The sequence below is a fragment of the Pseudorasbora parva genome, chromosome 20, assembly GCF_024679245.1.
Source record: "Pseudorasbora parva isolate DD20220531a chromosome 20, ASM2467924v1, whole genome shotgun sequence".
Taxonomy (NCBI): domain Eukaryota; kingdom Metazoa; phylum Chordata; class Actinopteri; order Cypriniformes; family Gobionidae; genus Pseudorasbora; species Pseudorasbora parva.
This window is the reverse complement of record NC_090191.1, coordinates 20,170,884-20,191,801: the sequence shown is the minus strand read 5'-3', so window position 1 is coordinate 20,191,801 and position 20,918 is coordinate 20,170,884. Positions and strand designations below refer to the sequence as shown.

At 42.8% G+C, this 20,918-nt stretch overlaps 1 protein-coding gene across 2 annotated transcripts in view; it reads right to left on the bottom strand.

The window, feature by feature from the left end:
- LOC137049759 (mucin-2-like) overlaps nucleotides 1–20,918 on the bottom strand; it is a 46,512-nt gene that overhangs the window by 20,274 nt on the left and 5,320 nt on the right. Inside the window, exons 1-18 of one of the 2 annotated variants that reach the window (XM_067428400.1) lie at nucleotides 14,900–16,162; nucleotides 14,630–14,659; nucleotides 14,233–14,458; nucleotides 13,846–13,975; nucleotides 13,339–13,402; nucleotides 13,159–13,241; nucleotides 12,678–12,870; nucleotides 12,454–12,573; nucleotides 12,153–12,273; nucleotides 9,632–9,767; nucleotides 9,467–9,544; nucleotides 8,820–8,889; nucleotides 8,551–8,682; nucleotides 8,281–8,424; nucleotides 8,106–8,200; nucleotides 7,885–8,017; nucleotides 6,538–6,781; nucleotides 6,411–6,451 (exon numbers count right to left, since the gene is read on the bottom strand). In XM_067428400.1, the coding sequence (XP_067284501.1) occupies nucleotides 6,411–6,451; nucleotides 6,538–6,781; nucleotides 7,885–8,017; nucleotides 8,106–8,200; nucleotides 8,281–8,424; nucleotides 8,551–8,682; nucleotides 8,820–8,889; nucleotides 9,467–9,544; nucleotides 9,632–9,767; nucleotides 12,153–12,273; nucleotides 12,454–12,573; nucleotides 12,678–12,870; nucleotides 13,159–13,241; nucleotides 13,339–13,402; nucleotides 13,846–13,975; nucleotides 14,233–14,458; nucleotides 14,630–14,659; nucleotides 14,900–14,948 (2,089 nt within the window). In that variant the 5' untranslated portion in view covers nucleotides 14,949–16,162. Of the gene's footprint in view, nucleotides 1–6,410; nucleotides 6,452–6,537; nucleotides 6,782–7,884; nucleotides 8,018–8,105; nucleotides 8,201–8,280; nucleotides 8,425–8,550; nucleotides 8,683–8,819; nucleotides 8,890–9,466; nucleotides 9,545–9,631; nucleotides 9,768–12,152; nucleotides 12,274–12,453; nucleotides 12,574–12,677; nucleotides 12,871–13,158; nucleotides 13,242–13,338; nucleotides 13,403–13,845; nucleotides 13,976–14,232; nucleotides 14,459–14,629; nucleotides 14,660–14,899; nucleotides 16,163–20,918 lie in introns of those variants that run through there. The other variant, XM_067428401.1, reaches the window with a different exon arrangement.

Genomic DNA, 20,918 nt, shown 5'->3' with positions numbered 1-20,918 from the left:
ATAAACATTGCGTTCGTTCGCAAAACCTCTGTATTCCCCCAAGAAACTTTGCATTCGCTCGCAAAAATGTTTGCGTTCTGCCGAGAAACTTTGTGTTCACTTGCAAAGAGCTCAAAATGTTTTTCTGGGGAATACAAAACATTTTGTGAGTGAACACAAAGTTTCTCGGGTGAACACAAAGGTTCCCTTTCGGGGAACTCGAGCTGCGTCGAAACGCTGTGAGAACGCCTCTGCGTTAATGCGTCGTGAAGCGCCTGTAGAACCATTCCATCGGAAAAAAGATCGATCGTCGGCGTGATGACGTCATCGACCGGAAGCTATAAAGCGTCCGTGAAAACAAACAGGAACTAGCTTCTGAGCCTTCAGCAAGCGATCTGTGTGAACCTGTCTGTATATTTGGTGTTTTTGTCTGTCTATTTGCAAGAGTTTTTCCACCCTTTTGTTAAATATTCCTATATTTACAAAAAAAGAGAAAATAAATAGATAGAGAAATGGCGAGTGAAAGCAGTCAGTTCAAGAGGTGTGTTCATCCCTGCCCACGCTACATCACGAGTGGGGATACACACTCTCTTTGTGTTGCCTGCTTGGGAGCGCAGCATGCCCAGGCAGCCCTCGAGGGGGCTGCTTGCGAGCACTGTGAAAGACTACCGCTGAGAACGCTGCGCTCCCGCCGGGCACTCTTCGAGGAGGGTGCCTCGGCTCGTGTTCCCCGCGGCTCTGGTCCCGCTGCTGCCGAGGCAGAGCGGAGGCTGCAGTCGTGGGGTTCACAATTGGATGTTGCAGAGGGGTTTGAGACGGGCGCTGCCTTATCTCTGCCCTCACCTGCTCCATCCAGCGGCTCTTCTCGGGGCTTGGAAGCACGCATTGCGGTTTCTTCCCCCCCGAGAGAGTCGCCGGTGCTCCAACTATCCAGCTCCGAGGAGGTGGACGTTGAGAGCATCGCGACTGAAGATTCACCACTTCAGTCCCCTGCGAGTGAGGAGCTCGTTGAGGTTTTGACGCGAGCTGTGGCCAGACTAAATATTGACTGGCCCATTGAGAGATCTGAGGCAGGAAGGAAAAGATCTAGTAAATTAGATGAAAGGTTCCTGCCCGCTCGCGCTTCAGAACCTCAGCGACGGGGCCTGCCATTCTTCCATGATTTGCACACCGAGGTGGCAAAGTCATGGAAGAGACCGGTGTCATACCGTGTGTTCAGCCCTCAGACTTCGGTCTATAGCAACATCATGGGGCTGAAGCACTACGGTTATGGGGCGATGCCAAAGGTAGAAGAGACGCTCGCGAGCCATCTCTCGCCTTCCTCGGCATCGTCCCTGAAGGCCCCGACTTTGCCCACCAGACCATTAAAAACAACGTCGGCACTGGTAGGAAAAGCGTACTCGGCGGCAGGTCAGGCTGCTGCATGCCTGCATACAATGGCAATAATGCAGGCTTATCAGGCTGACCTGCTTAGGGACCTAGATGGACGTGATGAAGTGGGGGGTGATGTAATCAATGAGCTAAGAACATCAGCTAATCTTGCTCTCCGGGCCACCAAGGAGACGGCCAGATGTGTTGGCCGCTCTATGGCAGCCTTGGTGGCTACGGAGAGGCATCTGTGGCTCAACCCCACTGAAATCAAGGAGAGGGAGAAAAGCTTCCTGCTCGACGCGCCGCTGTCTCCTGGCGGCCTCTTCGGTGACGCAGTACACACTGTCACCGAGAGGTTCCAGGAGTCAAAGAAACAAGCTGCGGCGCTAAAGCAGTTTCTCCCTCTCCGGGTCCAGGTCCCTGGGGCTGCCGCTGATACCAGGCAGCCCAAGCCGAGTACGAGCTCCGCTCACAGGGCGCAGCAGAAGCAGAGCGTCGCCACCCGAACTCCCCCTCAGCGTGGGGACGAGGGGCGGCGCTCTCAGGCGAGGTCTTCGAGGGGCAGGACTGATCTGAGGACAGTCCTGATCGCCAAGAAGGCCTCGTCGAAGCGTTCCTGACGCCAGAAGCGTCAGGACGCTGAGGGTGGTTCCCCCCGTAGGGAAACGGTGCTTACCCCTGCCTACGGTACCCGTTTCCCTGTGGCACCCTCTGGGGGCCGCGCTGCCAACCCCGCCGCAATGCCGGGGCGCAGTCGGTCTCCGCGGGCCACCCGAGGGTGGTCCGCGCCCCCTTCGGGGGGCCCCCGAGCAGTCAAGTCAGTCGTTCCCTGCCGGTCCGCCGCTTCAGGGCACTGTGCTTGTTGCTCAAAGTACACCAGAGGCCAGCCTCGAGAGGCTGGTTCCCTTAGTAGATTTTCTAGACGAGTGGAAACGTCTATCAAATATATCTCATTGGGTCCTGCAGATAATAGAGAAGGGGTACGCCATTCAGTTCAGAAGTCGGCCACCTCCTTTCAGCGGTGTCCTGCCTACAGAGGTGGGCCCGGAGCAGGCTCTGGTAATGGCACAGGAAGTAGAGACACTCCTGCAAAAAGGGGCTATAGAGAGGGTTCCCCCTCCCAGCAGGGAGTCTGGCGTTTACAGCCGATACTTCATCGTGCCGAAGAAGGATGGGGGCTTACGCCCGATATTAGATCTGCGACTATTAAATCGCTCGGTGGCCAAGCTCAAATTCAAGATGCTTACACTCAGACAGATTGTAGCGCAGATCAAGTCGGAGGATTGGTTTGTCACCATAGACCTCAAAGATGCGTATTTTCATGTCTCCATCCTTCCACATCACAGGAAGTTCCTGAGGTTTGCCTTCGGGGGAGAGGCATACCAATATCGAGTACTTCCCTTCGGTCTAGCACTGTCACCCCGCACGTTCACCAAGTGTGTGGATGCAGCTCTGGCGCCGTTGCGTCTGCAGGGCATCCGCATACTGAACTATATCGACGACTGGCTGATTCTAGCGAATACAGAGCAGATGGCGGTCCAGCATCGAGATGCTGTTCTCGCCCATATGTCGAAGCTGGGGTTGAGGCTGAACGCCAAGAAGAGTGTGCTTTCTCCGGCTCAGAGAACCACTTTTCTAGGTGTGAACTGGGATTCGGTAATTATGCGGGCGCAATTACCGCCAACACGCATAACATCGATCCTGGCAGCAGTCAAAGAACAGAAGCTAGGCCGGGCCGTCACTGTGAAACAGTTCCAGAAACTGTTAGGTCTCATGGCAGCAGCGTCCAACGTGATACCTTTTGGCCTACTGTACATGAGGCCACTGCAGTGGTGGCTCAAAACAAAAGGGTTCTCCCCGAGGGGAAATCCGCTCCGCACGATCAAAGTCACGCGGCGATGAATACGTGCTCTGGTCATGTGGAAAAACCCGGGGTTTTTATCTCAGGGTCCCGTGTTGGGGGCTCATGTTCGTCGCGTAACGCTAACGACAGACGCCTCTCTCACGGGCTGGGGGGCGACCATGAGTGGTCGCTCGTCCCAGGGTCTATGGCAGGAACATCAGCGGCACTGGCACATAAATCGGCTAGAGATGCTCGCAGTGTTTCTTGCATTGAAACAGTTCCTGCCCGACCTCAGGGGCCACCATGTGTTAGTCAGGTCAGACAACACATTGGTGGTCGCCTACATAAATCACCAGGGGGGTCTGAGGTCCCGTCCGTTGGATAAATTGGCACATCGGATCCTCCTGTGGGCCCAGGGGAAATTGCTGTCAATCAGGGCAGTATATATCCCCGGGGTCCTGAATCAGGAAGCAGACAGCCTGTCGAGGCAGGGGCCGAGGCCCGGGGAATGGAGACTCCACCCAGAGGTGGTGGAGCTCCTATGGAAGGTTTATGGGAAAGCAGAAATAGACCTATTTGCTTCGGCGGAGAACTCCCACTGCCCGCAGTGGTTTTCTCTGACCCATCCGGCCCCGCTGGGGCTGGATGCCATGGTACAGGAGTGGCCGAGGCTGCCTCTGTACGCCTTCCCCCCGATTGTCTTGCTTCCAGGAGTTCTGGAGAGGGTACGCCGGGACGGGGCCCAGGTACTTCTAGTGGCTCCGTACTGGCCGACCCGAGTATGGTTTTCGGACCTGATATCTCTCCTGGAAGGCTCTCCGATGGAGATTCCGACCAGGAGGGATCTACTCTCTCAGGCGGGCGGGAGATTCCTGCACCCACGCCCGGAGATGTGGAAACTGTGGGCCTGGCCTCTGAGGGGGCTAGGCTCATAGAGGAAGGTCTCTCGGCCGAGGTCGTAGAGACCATCCTTCACTCCAGAGCTCCGTCCACGAGGAAACTGTACGCTCTGAAATGGAAACTTTTCTCAGCATGGTGCAGAGAACGCCAGTGGGACCCAGTTCTCAACCCAAGGTTCTCGGCAGGGTTGACCCCCTCCACAATAAAGGTGTACGTGGCGGCCTTGGGTGCCTTCCACGTCCCTTTGGGTGGAGTGTCTTTGGGAAGACACCCTCTGATTACACGTTTCCTCCGTGGCACTTTAAGGTTGAGGCCTGTGATGCACTCCAGGGTCCCAGCATGGGACTTAGCCATTGTTTTACGGGGCTTGTCCGAGCCTCAATTCGAACCCTTGGAGGAGGTTTCGGATAAGTTCCTTACCCTCAAGACGGTATTCCTTTTGGCTATTTCATCTCTCAAAAGAATAGGAGATATTCAGTCCCTGTCTGTAGGGCCCTCATGTTTAGAGTTTGCGCCTGGGATGGTGAAAGCATTTCTGCATCCCAGGCCGGGTTATGTCCCCAAGGTTCCTACGAGCCCACGGGGCCCCATCACTCTTCAGGCGTTCTGTCCTCCTCCTTTCACGACGTCAGACCAGGAAAGATTGAATCTGCTGTGCCCTGTGAGGGCGCTAGATACTTATGTCCACAGAGCTGCCCTGTGGAGGAAAACTGATCAGCTGTTTGTCTGTTTTGGGCCCCCTAAGAAAGGGGCCCCAGTATCTAAGCAGAGAATGAGCAAGTGGGTGGTCGAGGCCATCTCACTTGCTTATGAGGCGGCCGGGCAGCCGTCTCCACTGGCTGTCCGGGCGCATTCAACCAGGGGTATGGCTGCTTCAAAAGCACTCTTGTCGGGGGCTTCCCTCCACGATATTTGTAACGCGGCCGGATGGTCGTCTCCTTTAACCTTCTTCAGGTTCTATGAACTAGACCTGGCATCTACAGTTGGGGCGCAGGTTCTCTCGTAACCGTGTGCGCTTCGGCTTCACACATACGAGACACTTGGTCCTATGGCGATGTGGGTATAAGCGTTCTCACAGCGTTTCGACGCAGCTCGAGTTCCCCGAAAGGGAACGTCTCAGGTTACGTATGTAACCCTAGTTCCCTGAGGGAACGAGACGCTGCGTCGCTCTGCCATACTCCCGGCGTGTCCGTGATCACTTACTTCAGGCTTTATCAGAAGTTAGTTCCTGTTTGTTTTCACGGACGCTTTATAGCTTCCGGTCGATGACGTCATCACGCCGACGATCGATCTTTTTTCCGATGGAATGGTTCTACAGGCGCTTCACGACGCATTAACGCAGAGGCGTTCTCACAGCGTTTCGACGCAGCGTCTCGTTCCCTCAGGGAACTAGGGTTACATACGTAACCTGAGACGTTTTGTGTTCTCTCGCCAATGTTTTGCGCTCCACCGATAAACATTGTGTTCGTTTGCAAAACCTCTGTATTCCCCCAAGAAACTGCATTCGCTCGCAAAAATGTTTGCGTTTCGCAGAGAAGCGTTGTGTTCACTTGCAAAGAGCTCAAAAGGTTTTCTCTGGGGAATACAAAACATTTTGTGAGTGAACACAAAGTTTCTCAGGGAAACACAAAGGTTTTGTGTTCTGTCGCCAATGTTTTGCACTCCAAAGATAAACTTTGCGTTTGTTTGCAAAACCTTTGTGTTCCCCAAGAAACTTAGGGTTCCCTCGCAAAAACGTATGCATTTCGCCGAGAAGTATTGTGTTCACTTGCAAAAAGCTTAAACGGTTTTCTCGGGGGAACACAAATGTTTTGAGGTTTTGTGTTCTCTCGCCAATGTTTTGCACTCCACAGATAAACTTTGCGTTCGTTTGCAAAACCTTTGCGTTCCCTAAGAAACGTTGCATTCTCTCGCAAAAACGTTTGTGTCCCACATAGTAATTTTGTGATCCCTTGCAAAGAGCACAAAAGGTTTTCTCTGGGTTTTCTCACAAAGGTTTTGCAAACAAACGCAAAGTTTATAGGTTTATAGAAAACCTTTTTGAGCTCTTTGCAATTTAACACAACGTTTCTCTGCGGAATGCAAATGTTTTTCCTCGCATTCATATTGTTTACTTCACCATGTCCATTTAGGGGCTTCATCATTACTGAGTCTGTATGTAAAATATCTGTTAAAAACCACAACGGAATTCCAAAATGCATCTTCAATTTACATACAATTGAATCCAAAACAGAGTACTAAACCAGTGCAGAAAGATTAAACCCTGAATGTAGTAAAATTACTTTTGTGAAATGAAAAAAAAAATCTTGAAACTTACTGCAGATTTTGGGACAATGAAGTTGTCCATTTTCACACAAGCTGTAATACAAGACAAACAATGAATAAACAGATTCAGCTAAAAATTGTACTCAACACATTTTTTTGAACCTTGTTTTTATCCTCACCATTGGCGTCCACCGACGACCACTGGACCTGGAGGTGTGGCGCCTCCTGGGTGGTGGCAGCTGCACAGTGAGCGAGGACTGCAGGTCAGTTGGTTGCTCAGGTGAGAGTCTGACGTGCATCCACACCCCTCAACCGGCTCGTCCACCACATCACAGGTGGGATCAGGGCCCGAGAGGGAACGGCAGGTATGGTTGCACGCCAAAGTGGAGTAAGTAAACCTCAGGTTGCCCATGCATGGAAGAACTGAAAACCAAAGATAATTTTAGAGTGGGTACTAAGCCATACATAAATGCCCAAAAATAATGACAAAGAAACTGGTGCTTAAGCACTTTTTCGTTATCATTAATGACAGTAGGTACATCAACAAAAAATGAAATGTACATATCACTAAATGTTTAGTTTTTTTTTATTTATAGATATTATATTACTTTATTTCAAAATTTCAAATAAAGCTTCCCTGTGCCTGTGTAAGCAATTGCAAAAAAACATCCAAAAAATATTAGATAATACAAATATCTATATTGTCGTTTTCAATATGATTTTAGAAAACAAGGTTTTATTACATCATAACTTTTGTGAAATGTTTTGAAATTCCAATGGTTCACAGCTAGGAGGCAATATTTTGGATTAGTTTCATACATTTGCAGACATTTTAATAACACATTTTTATAATAAAAAATAATAGTTGTAGTTTGTCTCTAATTGCCCTGATTAACTAAGCTCCCCATAAAGCAAACAACTTGATGTGGGTCTGGCTTGGATAAATATACTTTTTTAGCTTTATTTTCAACGTCACTTATTTTTAATGCTGAAGTTAGCATGCTAAATGTCATAATCTCAAATTTGATGATATAAATCATGAAATATCATCTTATATTAGCATTTTTTTTTTTTCCACAAGAGGTCGGCAGAGATACACAAAGCAGGTTGTATTGGAGAGTTGTTTTTAGCCTTTTAAGCTGAAAGAATGTGAAGTGCTTAAATTATATTAATTGATCAGATCTATTAATTTAAAGTTTAACATTTAAAAAGCCCTAAAAAAAGCCCTAAAATTATATATTTTTATTATATAAATATACATATAATTTTAGGGCTTTGGGTCATTTTGACCTCCAAGGTAAGGGTTTTTTTTACAGGATGCGATCGGCAGATATGAAGGTTAAAAAAAACTTGTGCCAAAGTTACAATGCACTTTTTTTAGAAGTAAGTTTGAAGGTTTGAAACTCAAAGATTTTGTTAATGATGAAACAAAATATGAATAACTCTTTGCAGCATGAAAACCTTGAAAGCAACAAACCTAAATGTCACTGTACAATTTTCACACTGAATAAAAGCTTGTCACTCACTGCAGTTTGTTTCTAATCTCCAGTCCTTAAGAGCGATCCCTTGAGCTGCACAGGCTTTCGCGTAGTTTCCAAAGGATACACACAGACATTCCTGTAATGCAGCTGAGCACTGACATGTTCTTTTTACACAAGCCTGAGAAGAATCAAACACAGATTAATTACAAGAAAACCTTAAACTTCAAAAGAATCCAATGTGTTTGGGTATAACAATAAATCCGTGCCTTGACAAAGGGTGCAACAGGTACATAATCATGACACACAGCAAACACTCCTTCTGGATCTGTCAGTTGGTCACAGTTCTCCTCAGCATATATCTCTGCAAATTGAATTAATATCAGTGGTCATCTTCGAAAATAACTGTAATATGGTTAAGAAGTTAGGCTAAAAGATCCTTACCATTGTCAGTGTTGATGCATCCAGTAATTGGGGTACAACTTCCCATTGACCAGGACTGGGCAAAAAGCTGAACCGAACTTTCTATAATACCACTAAAAGTGGTGAAGTCATCGCTTGTGTCATTATTAAAAGTTCCACAGAGACCTATGATAATAATTAAAAGGTGAATTAATTTAATAAATGTTACTTTCAAATTCAATTCATTCTGATTAATTCGATTAATTCTACATGTTCCTTAAAATTGGATTATGAAATATGGCTTATTCAAACCTTTGGTATTTTCGGTTGGTGGCAAATTCAAATAAATCTGAATTTCTGGAGATACTTGAACTTGCATTTTCAGGCCAAATGAAGTCTGAACTTGAATGAACATTGAAGACTGCCAAAAGACTGTGGCTGATTCTGAAACAAAACCCAAGAACATACTGTATAAAGGAGAATGCAATATTTCAAAGCAAATGTGAATATTGCCATTTTGTTAAACTTATGAATATTTCAAACTTATTAAATCTGATACGTTCAATTCCAAAAGGGCCTACCAGTCTGCGACAGGTCACTGATTTCTATATTGTTCAGTTGTATGCTGTTTGCAGAGAAGGTATATCTTTCCTAGAGTGAAGATAGTATAGTAGTAGTTTCATGATAAAGAATAATGTTTATATATATATATATATATATATATATATATATATATATATATATATATATATATATATATATATATATATATATATATATATATATATATATATATATATATATATATATATGCTATCATGCAATTTTAAAAATATGTAACTACAACCCACCCTAGAATACCTGCATTGTTGGAATACCAATGATAATGTCATTATATTAATAAAGATTTTGTTAAAATTAAATAAAAGCAATATAATGGCTTTTCAGGTTATACTGTCATTTTACATTGTACTATAATTGCTAAGAACATTTAATGACCTCATTAAACTAATAATAAATAATATGTGTACTTCAAACAAAATCATTGTCACTCTGCAGGGCCAAATGCAACCACAAAAATATGATAAAAAGTAGCAAACTTTACAGTCACAGCATCTAAAAACAATCATTTCCCCTTATATACATGCCACGTTTTCTCCTAAAATCTTTGTACATTTGTCAACAACATAAACAAATAAATGAAAGCAGATAAAGAAAACGGACAAACCTGGTTGATATTAAGATATGCCTTTTCTATGACAACAGTTTTTGTAGAATACTGAATGTTCAATGTCCAGTTAAGCCCCTGGGTGACATACCAAATAGCATACATTTTAATATCAGTAAACCTAAAAATGTCCCATTTTATTTAAAACATTCCATTTTTAGTTACCCTTGCAGCCACAAATGTGCATCTGTCTAGTAGAGAATACTGTTTGCCATCAAATGTAGTGATGAATTGGCCCTCAATAATACACTTGGCTGGACATGTGTTTGGAGAACATGCCCACGTGCCTCGGATGCAGGTACTGAGGGGATAAAAACAACAAAAATGTATTTTTTTACCCCTACAGAATATATTCAAATCTCACATTTTTTACTTACAAAGACTGTCTTTAAATAAACTTTGTTTGTATTACTATAATGCTATTGTCAGGTTTATGTTCTGTTTAATGGACTTTTACTTTGTTTTTCTTTGTTTCCCTTTGTGTCTCTGTTACTGTGCCCATTTGTTCCCACATCTCATTTATTGTCATAGTTTGATTTGGTTTGCTTTGTTATTGAGTCCTAATTATCTTCTTTGTGTTGTTTAATAAGCTATATTTTGGGTGCTTTGGATCTCCCTCTCCTCGTCCTTGCCTGCCCTGTACATAACAGAATACAGGACCAAGAGAAGATCCTCCTCACCCAGGATGAATGCTCTCTTGAGGACCACTCCAGTATTTTTTTGGACCTTGCCTATCTTACCCACTATCCTGACAGTGCTGTCATCTTTCTTTCTTTCTTTCTTTCTTTCTTTCTTTCTTTCTTTCTTTCTTTCTTTCTTTCTTTCTTTCTTTCTTTCTTTCTTTCTTAATGAGTACATAAAACAACTTGTTCAACTGCCCGTTTATGGTCCTTGAGGGAGGTTTCAGGACAATGTTGAGCTCTTGGAAAGTGGTTCCTCTTTCAGACATTCACCCTGGAGCCAGTGCCTGCAGCTGAGTTCATCCCAGAGCCTGAGCCAGATTACCTGTTTACCCTGGAGCTAGTGCCAGCTACCACGTCTGTCCTATAGGGAGTGCTAGTAGAACTTTTCATCCTGTAGCTGATTCCCACTCTTAACCCCAGCCCTGATATTGAACTGTTCCTTCTAGTCCAAGCGGATATAATAGACTCTCCTGTCCAGTACCCTGGCCCTTCCTACTCCACTGGTCCCATCCAGTATCCAAGTCTCATCCTCGCCACAGGTCCTCCTGAGCCTCGTCTCTCCTGTGCCTCCGCTGGTCCTGTGCCTCCGCTTTGTCAGTTCCAGGTCTCCTGTGTCTCTACTGGTCGTTGACCAGTTGGCATGTCCATGGCTCTTTGCCCCCTTTGCTCAACCATGATCCTTCGTCCCTCCGTCTCCACCTTGGTCAGTTGCTGCTCTGCCACTCCATGGACTTCCAGGCCTTTGAATGCACCTTTTTCCTTCCCTCCAGCTCCACCTTGGTCCTCCAGAGCACCGGTTCCACCTCAGTCCTCTGGCGACACATCTTCACCTTGGCCTCCAGGATCTCCGGTATTGACTATCTCAAGTTCTCAAGCTCTCCTGGCTCCACCGCTGGTGGCCATACCTCTGACTCCACCCTGGATTCTCCCACCATTGGTTCCACCATGGTCTTTCATCATGGTTATACTCTGGGTTGACATCGATCACCTCCCTCTCGTCCCTGACTCTGTCCTGCATCATCCACTTCATCCCTTTATCCACTCTCCCGTTGGACTATTCGGGGTGGCAGTGGCTCAGTGGCCCATGTAGGTTGTCTACAAACCGGAAGGTTGGTGGTGTGATCCCCGGTTCCACCTGACCAATTGCCGAGGTGTCCATGAGCAAGACACCTAACCCCAGCTGCTCTCGACGAGATGGATGGCGCCTTACATGGCTGACATCGCCGTTGGTGTATGAATGGGTGAATGTGAGGCAAAAATGTAAAGCGCTTTGGATGGCCATAGGACCTGTTAAAAGTGCTATATAAATACAGTCCATTTACTATTCCTCCCATTCCCCCACCACAATCACTACCACTAGGGCATAGTATTTCACGTAGCTTTTGCTTACAGTAGTATTTCAAGTAGCTTTTGCTTGCAGTAGTATTTCAAGTAGCTTTTGCTTACAGTAGTATTTCAAGTAGCTTTTGCTTAAAGTAGTATTTCAATTAGCTTGTAGGGGGGGGAATGTCAAGTTTATGTACTGTTGTCATTTACTTTTAGTTTTTTTTTTTTTTTTTTGCTTGTGTTTCTGTTCCTGTGATTTTTTCCCCATATTTTCCTGCTTCTCATTTGTTGCATCATTATTGTCTTCATTATTGATGCCTTTCACCTGTGTCCATTCTAGTTTCCCTTGTTAGCTCTGTATTTTTGAGACCTCAGATTCAGTTAACCCATGTATTTTCTACGCTGTTGGGTACGTTTGCTCCTGTTATTTCTCCTGTTTCTAGTTTTGGATTATACTTTGTTTCAAAATTACATTTTGGCTGCAATTTCGATTCACCTAAATTAAAATATTCGTCCTTGTATGCCCTGCACATAATAACTAATTTTATTTAAATATATATTTTAAAATGATAGAAATAAATAAACATATAACCCGAATGATCTAAAATCTTGCTGGCAAATCATTAGCTGTCCGGAATTGGAGGAGGAAGCTATGAAGAAAAAGTTTTGGTTCTTACCAGGTCTGGCACTTTGTGCTGCGATTCTGCCCTGGAGCATACGTTATCTTCGCATGTACACATGGACATTCCTCCACATTTATGGAATGGTAACCATCAGCATGATTATTCAGGACCTTTCCTGAAATTGTTTCAGAAGAAAAGAGTTGCAAATCATATTAAAATAAAATACAATTAAGATACAATTAGATTTGTTTTAGTTACATATTTAAGGTTAAAGGTTTGTTCTAAAAAATGAAATGAATAAAATAAAATATCTGTGAAAACACATTTCCTTTTTTAATGCTAGTCAAAGACCAACCTTCTGCAGGCAGGCAGGTGCTAGTCAAATCTGTGGTGTAATTCTGTGGGTTGCTGCATGTTGGTGGGAAAGCGGGACCAATCTCCTTATAGCGCAGGTCTCCAGGACAAAGAGGTTCGACTGCAAACAAGATCATCTCAGTATTTCAAAGATAGGTAAATTTTTTTTAGAAAATCAAATATGATAGCTTTTCTCCTTAAGTAGTTATAAACTGTGGTTCTTACTGCAGTTGCTTTTCGATCTCCATATTGACCACGCTGGACAGGAGCTCCCAAATACTAGCGAGAGCTCTTTAAAAAAGGAGCAGTTTGTTTCCTGGTGCCACAAGCCATTCATATTTTTCTTACAAAGATTCAGGTAGGTTTGATAGGTTTTGCCGAGACAGCTGAAAGCATGGGACAAAACCTCCGAACAAACCTTAACAGAAAATGAGGATATGATTAGTATGCAATAAATGCTTTTTTTTATTGCTTATAATAGGCTACATCTTGTAACCCTTTGCATATTTCACAAATATAACACATAATGCAATGCATTATAGGATTATAAAGGATAACATTATAATTTATTTTATGTACACGCTTTAAAGAAAGTACTACAATGTAAAAAGTACTGGATAGTACCTGATTAAATGTAATCTGGATTTCTTGAATACTTGCAATTTGATTAAATTATGTTTTAAAATGCTCATAATCAGAAACTCACTGTGTTTTCCAGTGCCACAGAGTCTTGTGTGAGGCATTGCACATCAGCGAGAACACTGGCAGATATCAGCTTCTGCATAGTTTCTACGAACAAAATAGTAATGACAGCATCAAAACGTCTTCTATTATTATATCTTGACACTCGTTGTTTAAACAGAACATACCAGTTGAGCACACTAACCTGAGCTGTTCTGGTGCCCACAAAGTCCACTCATACCCTCCCCTAAAACCTGGTCAAGTTGCACCTATAAGAGACAAAGATTACATATTAAATATAGAATCCTACATTCAGAGTGTCTGGTAACACTTTATTTTATGGTTCAGTTATTAACTATTAACTAGTTGCTTATTAGCATGTATATTACTAGGATATTGGCTGTTTATTAGTACTGATAAAGCACATATTAATGCCTTATTCTTCATGACCTTATTCTACATCCCTTAATCCTACCCAATAACTAAACTTAAATCCTACAAAAACTACCTTACTAACTATTAATAAGTAGTAAATTAGGAGTGTATTGAGGCAAACGTCATAGTTAATAGTGAATATGTGTTTCCCATACTAAAGAGTGTCTTTATAAAATCGCAGTTATGTAACAACCACATATTTTCGGTTAAATTGTGTTGGTTCAATCAATAAAGAATTGTACAATCTTTTGGACCATTGCTTTTAATGGAAACTCACCCAGAGTGAACTGACACCCTTAGAGACATTGTACCAGGTGACAGACAATGGCAAAACTTTGCTTTGGAGCCTGTTATAGATTCCATAATTAAACACATACTGGTAGGTGTGGTCGTACGGAAGGGAAATTCTGTGAAAAGTTCAACAAACTTAGATGTTATGAAATGAATCAAGGAATACTTCTAAAAATGTGGTCCTTATTTACAGGCTTACAATCTTGGTTATGTGACAGTATAAATACAAAATGAAAATATGCGTTTGATTAATGTCATGTCAAGCTTTTCTATATTCTAACAAAACCCCAATTCAGAAAATCAGTGATTTCAGTCATCAAATATTAGTTTTGATAAATTTAAAGTATAATATAGATATGTCCAAATGTCCAACCTGCTGCCTTCCACTGTGACAGTGTTATTGTGAATGAGGGTCGTGATTTTATTCACGATGATCTCCACTCTGTTCATCAGGCCGTTTGGTCCACGCTGGACAATGATATGACAGTCCACTCCAGCATGAGTGAAGCGTGTGAGCGTTATGGGGCATGTGGACTTCAGATGAAATGCGGTTTTGTTGAAGGTAGAAAAGACGCCGCTGCCATACGTCTTACACACATCTGAAAAAAGAAACCAAATTACCAAAAGTAGACACAACAACTCATTACTGATTTTTTTTGACAAACAGTCTCACAACAAAAAGTAGATTTTCTTTCCTCAGTATTATAATTAACAAATGTATAATTGGACATGTTATTAATTATGTATTAAAGTAGATAAAATGTTCTTACTTTGAGCCGCAAGCACAGAGTAGATGTTGCCTGCAAATAAAATCATTAGAAAATGTATTCCAATTAAAAAAAATTAACATTTAAACATGTCAAAAATACTTTGAAGGCAAAGGAATCCTCAATATTTTTGACATTTATAAATATATATAGAAATAAACACAATAATTACAAATCAAATGAATTAATCATGGTCATAAAGGTGAATGATTTACATAATTTAATACATTCAATTATATAAATAATCTATTTGAGTAATCAAAATAAACTAACCTGAGAATACAAGAAATACTCCTAAAAGTATTGCCTGCTGCAGAGCCATGCTATCTAATAAACCTCTGCTCCCTGGTGCACAACTGCATCAGGACTACCGAAATTCACCCTTTTATGATAAGATCCACTTTACTAATTTGAATAGCATGAGGAAATAGCCACTAGATTAAACATTGACTATTTTCACATGAACTAATAATGGGGTATGGAACACAAACGCTAACAAAGAGCTTTTTATGTTCTCTCATTAGACAACTGTGAAGAAAATCCAAAGATTACTGTGCAAATCTTTTGTTTACCTGTAATGGCACGTAGGTCATTATCTTTTTGACATTGTTCCTGGTCCTCCTCTTTGAACAGGTGGATTTGATTTCAGGAACAGGAAGCAAATCTTTTTTCTTTTGTTTTTAATGTGCATTTATAGAACATACGCAGCTCTAATCCCAAAACTTCCAAAAGGTTTTAGTTTTGTTTGTTTGTTTGTTTGTTTGGTTGTTTTTTTTGCAGCGATGCCATGGAAGAACTATTTTTTGTTCCTCAAAATACCTTTTATTGAACACTTCTTAAAATAACAAAAATAACAAAACAAAACAACAACAACAACAACAACAAAAATATTCCTAGTGAGAAGATCATTTTTAATATTCTAAAATAAATATTGTGTACTTTGGAAATATTCCATGGATATTAAAGGTTCTTCATTGATCCATCAATGCCAATAAAGAACCTGTGGATGTGTTTCCTTAATCAACATCTTTAAACTTTAAAAATGATTTAGAAAAAAACAACGGTTGCATTGTAACTTTGTCCAAGTACAGTTTTTAAATGGAAACACACATAAATCATTTATGGCCTTTTGAACATCTTTCAATCAATTTACTTGATTTTCTTTTTGTTCCTTTCTTTCTCCAACCCCCTAAATAGGTGAATTATTACATCCTTCTGCTCCAGGATAAAACAGACAAATGTATGCTGACAACCTTATAGCAACATGACTATTAAATTGTAATAGAGAGTTAATATTAGATAAATATTAGCTAAAACAAATAAAGCTGGTTAAGGATATCCTTTAGAAGTGTCTAAAACATAAATCACTGTGTGTATGCCAAAACTAGACATATATATGTGGGTATATTTTCTTTTATTTATTTGACTTTTTAACTAGTTTAATCTACATTTTCTTGATTACATTAGCATTGTTGTTTTGTTTTGTTTGTTTTTTTAAGCTGTAAATAAAAGAAAATGTCTCCTTTTAACATTAGTTATTGTATTAACAAACATGAAAATTTGTTACAGTATTTATTCATGTTTGTTAACAGTAAATGAAAATGTCACTGTTCCTGTTAGTAAACAGGGCACTGACTAATGTTAACAAATACAACTTTTGATTTTAATAATGTATTAGTAGGCTAAATGTTGACAATATTAACATGAACTAATATTAATAAATGCTGTAGATGTGTTGTTCATTCTTAGTTCATGTTAACTAAAGTAGCAATGTAATTAAATGAAACCTAATTGTAAATGTTACCAAAGAAATACAAATAAAATACTATTTCAGCCTTAACCTTTTATTTAATGTTTAATTTGATGTCATTTGCTGTTTCTTTGAAATTATTTGTGGAATTTACTAGCGATTTCTGAGTAAACATTGTTTCACAGTAAGTCCTACACCTTGCGTGCGTGCGTGCGTGCGTGCGTGCGTGTGTGTGTGTGTGCCTGTTTATGTGGTTTATGAGGACACAAATTTGTATAACTACATGGGTATTACACTGGTATTACACTATAAATGTGGTTTATGATGACATTTCAAATGTCCTCATAATTCAAATAGCTTTAAACATACTAAATGATGTTTTCTAGAGAAAGTAAAAATGCAGAATGTTTCCTGTGATGGGTAGGTTTAGGGGTAGGGGTAGGGGCAGTGTAAGGGGATAGAAAATACGGTTTGTACGGTATAAAAACCATTACACCTATGGAGAGTCCCTGTAAACCACATAAACCAACGTGTGTGGTGTGTGTGTGTGTGTGTGTGTGTGCGTGCATGCGTGCGTGCGTGCGTGTGTGTGTGCTGTTTTTATTAAGTTGTCAAACTGGGAAAGGGTTGTAATCACACAAATCATCTAAAATATATAATTTATACACTTTTAATAAATAATATTTGACTTTTATTCTTGAAAAAAACAAAACACCTATATTATTTCAACTACCCCTGAACACTGAAGCAACTGCTAAACCTGTGACTAAAATGTTGCCTCATAGTAACAAACTATTAAGAGGAAGTTTAATAAGTGCCATTTACATGGTCTATTCTTCTGTCCAGCAGGTGGCAGTGTGTCTGTTTGTCTGGCCTTAAGTGGTGCTGTATGTTTAATCTATCACAATTATTGTGCACTCTTATTGTAAAAGGAGACAGAGATTGAGAAAGTCTGAAAAGAATCAATCCACAAAGCTGAATCCAAATGCAAAAAGCAGTGTTTTCATGCCTATTTGTGATGAAATTACTTTTTTAGAATTTAGACTATTCCTCAACAATCACTTCATCAGCTCGAGCAGTCTCCAAGCATATCTTTGATCTCACAGAAATGCAGCTGATTTACAATCAATTCCTATAATCTAAATAAACACACTCATGGACATACTGATTCTGGATTAGCACTCTTATCAGAAGTCGGTAACCTAGGCAACTGTTTGAAAACATGAAGGGTAAAAATACTGAACACTAAGGCTTCTGGTGGATTACTGCTGAACCATGAAAAAGAAAAACAATGAATGTCTATTTATCAGTGAGACTAGAAGCAATATTTTTGAAGAGTCTTCTGTTTTCTTGACACATATATTGACCTTTTTATGGCAAGATAATTAAAGGTATGTTCGACTTGCTTAGGCGATCTGTGTGACATCAAAGTCCCGCGAGAGCAATTAGAAAGCAGACAGCATTGTATCATGTAGGGCTCGCATCCAGCGGTTGACATCCAACCCCACCCACATCAAAGTGTGATGTCAGAAGCCACGCCCATGTTTGATACCTTGTGACTCCCAATCCCGATCCCCGTTCCCAATTTGTTGTATGTAGGTTGTATGTGAATTTTTTCTAGAACTGTCAAAAGTGGAAAACGATGGTCAAAAATTTTAATTTACACACAAAGCGACCAGCAACCTCAATCCCATCTTGAGGGATCTCCCATCCCTCAATCCCTATCATATTAACAAGCTGAACAAACATGAATATCACCACAAAGTCATGAATACAAGTGGGAAGCTCTGGACTTTCCTTAAGACCCAATTTTTATGAGTTGGGGTGTGTCAGGGAGAAACGTGTAGGAATAACATCAAAGTATCAAGGTCAAGGTCAAGGTAACGTCCCTGTTCCCTCCATCCCTCCCTCCCTCCTTCCCTAGGGGAGTCCTGATGAATTGGGATCTCACCTGAGAGCCTAATCACCTTTGAGAGAACTAAACAAGCCAATGTCCAACAGGATTTTAAGCTCAACTGACTGCAGTGGTTTGAAGGGAGGTTCCAGAGGTTTAGACATGGGTCCCAGAGAGTGCCCTGTCTCTGAGAAAGTAGGTCTTTACTCAGAGGATTAAGCCAGGGAGGGGCTGTCACAAGGAGCATCAGTTCCGGGAACTAGGTCCGGTTGTGCTAGTAAGGTGCATCTAGCAAGACCTGCTCCTCTTCCTCCCTGACCTTGCACTGAATATGTGCAAGAAGGCTCACTCGGGGAAAAAAATATTTGTGTAAGCCCTGAGGCCAGCTGTGTGCCAGAGGCCGGAATGAGACCTCAGATGTTTCTGACTCCAGAGGATGAGATGGCAGGTGAGATGCGACATGAGATGGAAGGGTAGACCACCCTGACTGTTAATGTACACAACAGCCACAGTGTTGTCTGTCCAGACCAGTATGTGAAGGGCCTTTTGTAACAGTGATTTGAAGTGAAGCAGAGCGAGCTGTACTGCTAGCAACTCGAGGCAGTTGATGTGCCACTGCAATTGAGGTCCTGTCCAGGAGCCCGATGCTGCATGCCCGTTGCATGTGGCACCCCAGCCAATGGTGGAAACATCTGCTGAGACAACAACATGCCTACACAAAGCATAGCAATGGTCTGTGTCGAGGTTGAATTGAGACATGAAAGTACGCATCCTTTAGGACGATCACTACAGACTAATCTTGGGGTTGGATGCATTCAAAAATGCATAGCATTGTCAAAATTTTGAACAGAGCTTGTGAAGGGCCTGATTCAAAACGTGCAGTTCTAACATTGGTCATAATAAATCCTCTTTCTTGGGTACAATGAATTAAGGGCTGTAAAAGCCTTCCTTCATATTGGCTGGAGCTACTGACTATATCGCGTCCTTCACCAGTAGAACTATGATTCCTGACTGTAAATCAGGAGCATCCTTGTCCAGTACTGAGGTAAACTGAATGCCCCTAAACTTAAGGGGACGCAGGGCAAACTATATCGCATAGCCAAGTCTGATGGACTGGATGAGCCAGCGAGCCTTGGAAGTGCTAGCCAGGCCCCCAGAGACTGTACAAATGGGGTCAGTGGGACCACTGATGTACCCGCAGTGGGGCAGCAAGGTGGCGCACAGAGACCCGACTCGTAAGTGACAGCGTCCCTGAGTGGGGTCTAAGTGTGCGGGGCAGGGGGTGCGTGAGAAGGCTTTGTGTCCTTGACCTGCAAACCGCTGACCACTGGTGATGGGACAGGGGATGAGTGTGGCAAGGCATAACATTGCACACTCTCATATGGACCCTCTTGGAACTCAGAGATAGAGGAAACTGCTCTTTTTTCTTTTGAGACTCCACTTTTGTGAAAATAGCAATGGATGCCTGGGCCAGGATATGCTTATCGCCTCCATCTGCTCCTCTGCAGCCAAGAACTGATGGATAAAGTTCTCTACTGCATTGCCGAAGAGGCCAGCCTGGGAGATCAAGGAGCCAAAAATGTTTTATTTGTCTGTCTCCCTCATTTCTGCCAGGTTAAGCCATAGGACCACACATGCTGACCCAGGGACCACAAGGTGACTTTCGCCACACATAGTGCAAGGTCCATCACTGTGCTCAGTTCTTGCATCAAACCTGGCTCAGAACTACACTTGTGCAGCTCTTTCAGTGCCTTTGGCTGGTAGACTTGTAGGATGGCCACGGTGTGCAGTGCGGAGGCAGCCTGTCCAGCAGCTCTGTAAGACTTGGCCGTAAGCACAAACGAGAAATTACAGGCCTTGGATGGCAGATGCAGGTTACCCTGCCAGGCAGCAGTGCTTTGAGGACATTGCATTGCAACTGCATGCTCCACTGGGTGGGATCTCCACTTACCCCTTGGTCACCACACTACTGAGGGTAGTGAGGGCGGAGAAGGCACCAGCTCAGTCTCAGGCAAAAAAGGTGCCCTATACAATCTGGTAACATCTTGATGCACTTCTGGGAAGAAGGGCACTGGGACAGGACGTTGTTGGTCAGCTTGCATTGCCCCGAGATACTCTAATGCAGAGATGGACATCTGGTCCTCCGCCAGAGCCCCAAATGAAATGCTAGGTCCCCCATGAGGAGGACCAGCACTTTCACCTGGAAGTTCCAATGCTTGCGATGCACTAGAGGAGTGGGGGACCGATATGTACTCGGCGAGAGAGCCCCCACTGTGATCCTCAGGTCACCGTGTGTATTTATCAAAGTAGCCCTCTGCTGGGCAGAGAAACTAGACCAGGGATTGGCAGAGGGACTCCACCTCTTTTGAGGTAATTGAGTCTCAAACACAGTACTGCAATGGTCATCTTCCTGTAATGGGAAAAGCCACCTCAGCGTGCTTTAAGCTCTAATGCTTGCAATGCACTAGTGGAGTTGGGGCCGATATGTACTCGGCCCGATATGAACTTTAAGCCCAGGCACGTGAGGCAGTGATCGTGATTGTCAGACAGAGCTAGGTAATGACCAAATCCAGAAACACTCACTGCTTGCTCTTTTAGGGAAATTGCTATTTTTAAGTGCTAAAGTGCACAGGAGTATGGTCACAGCA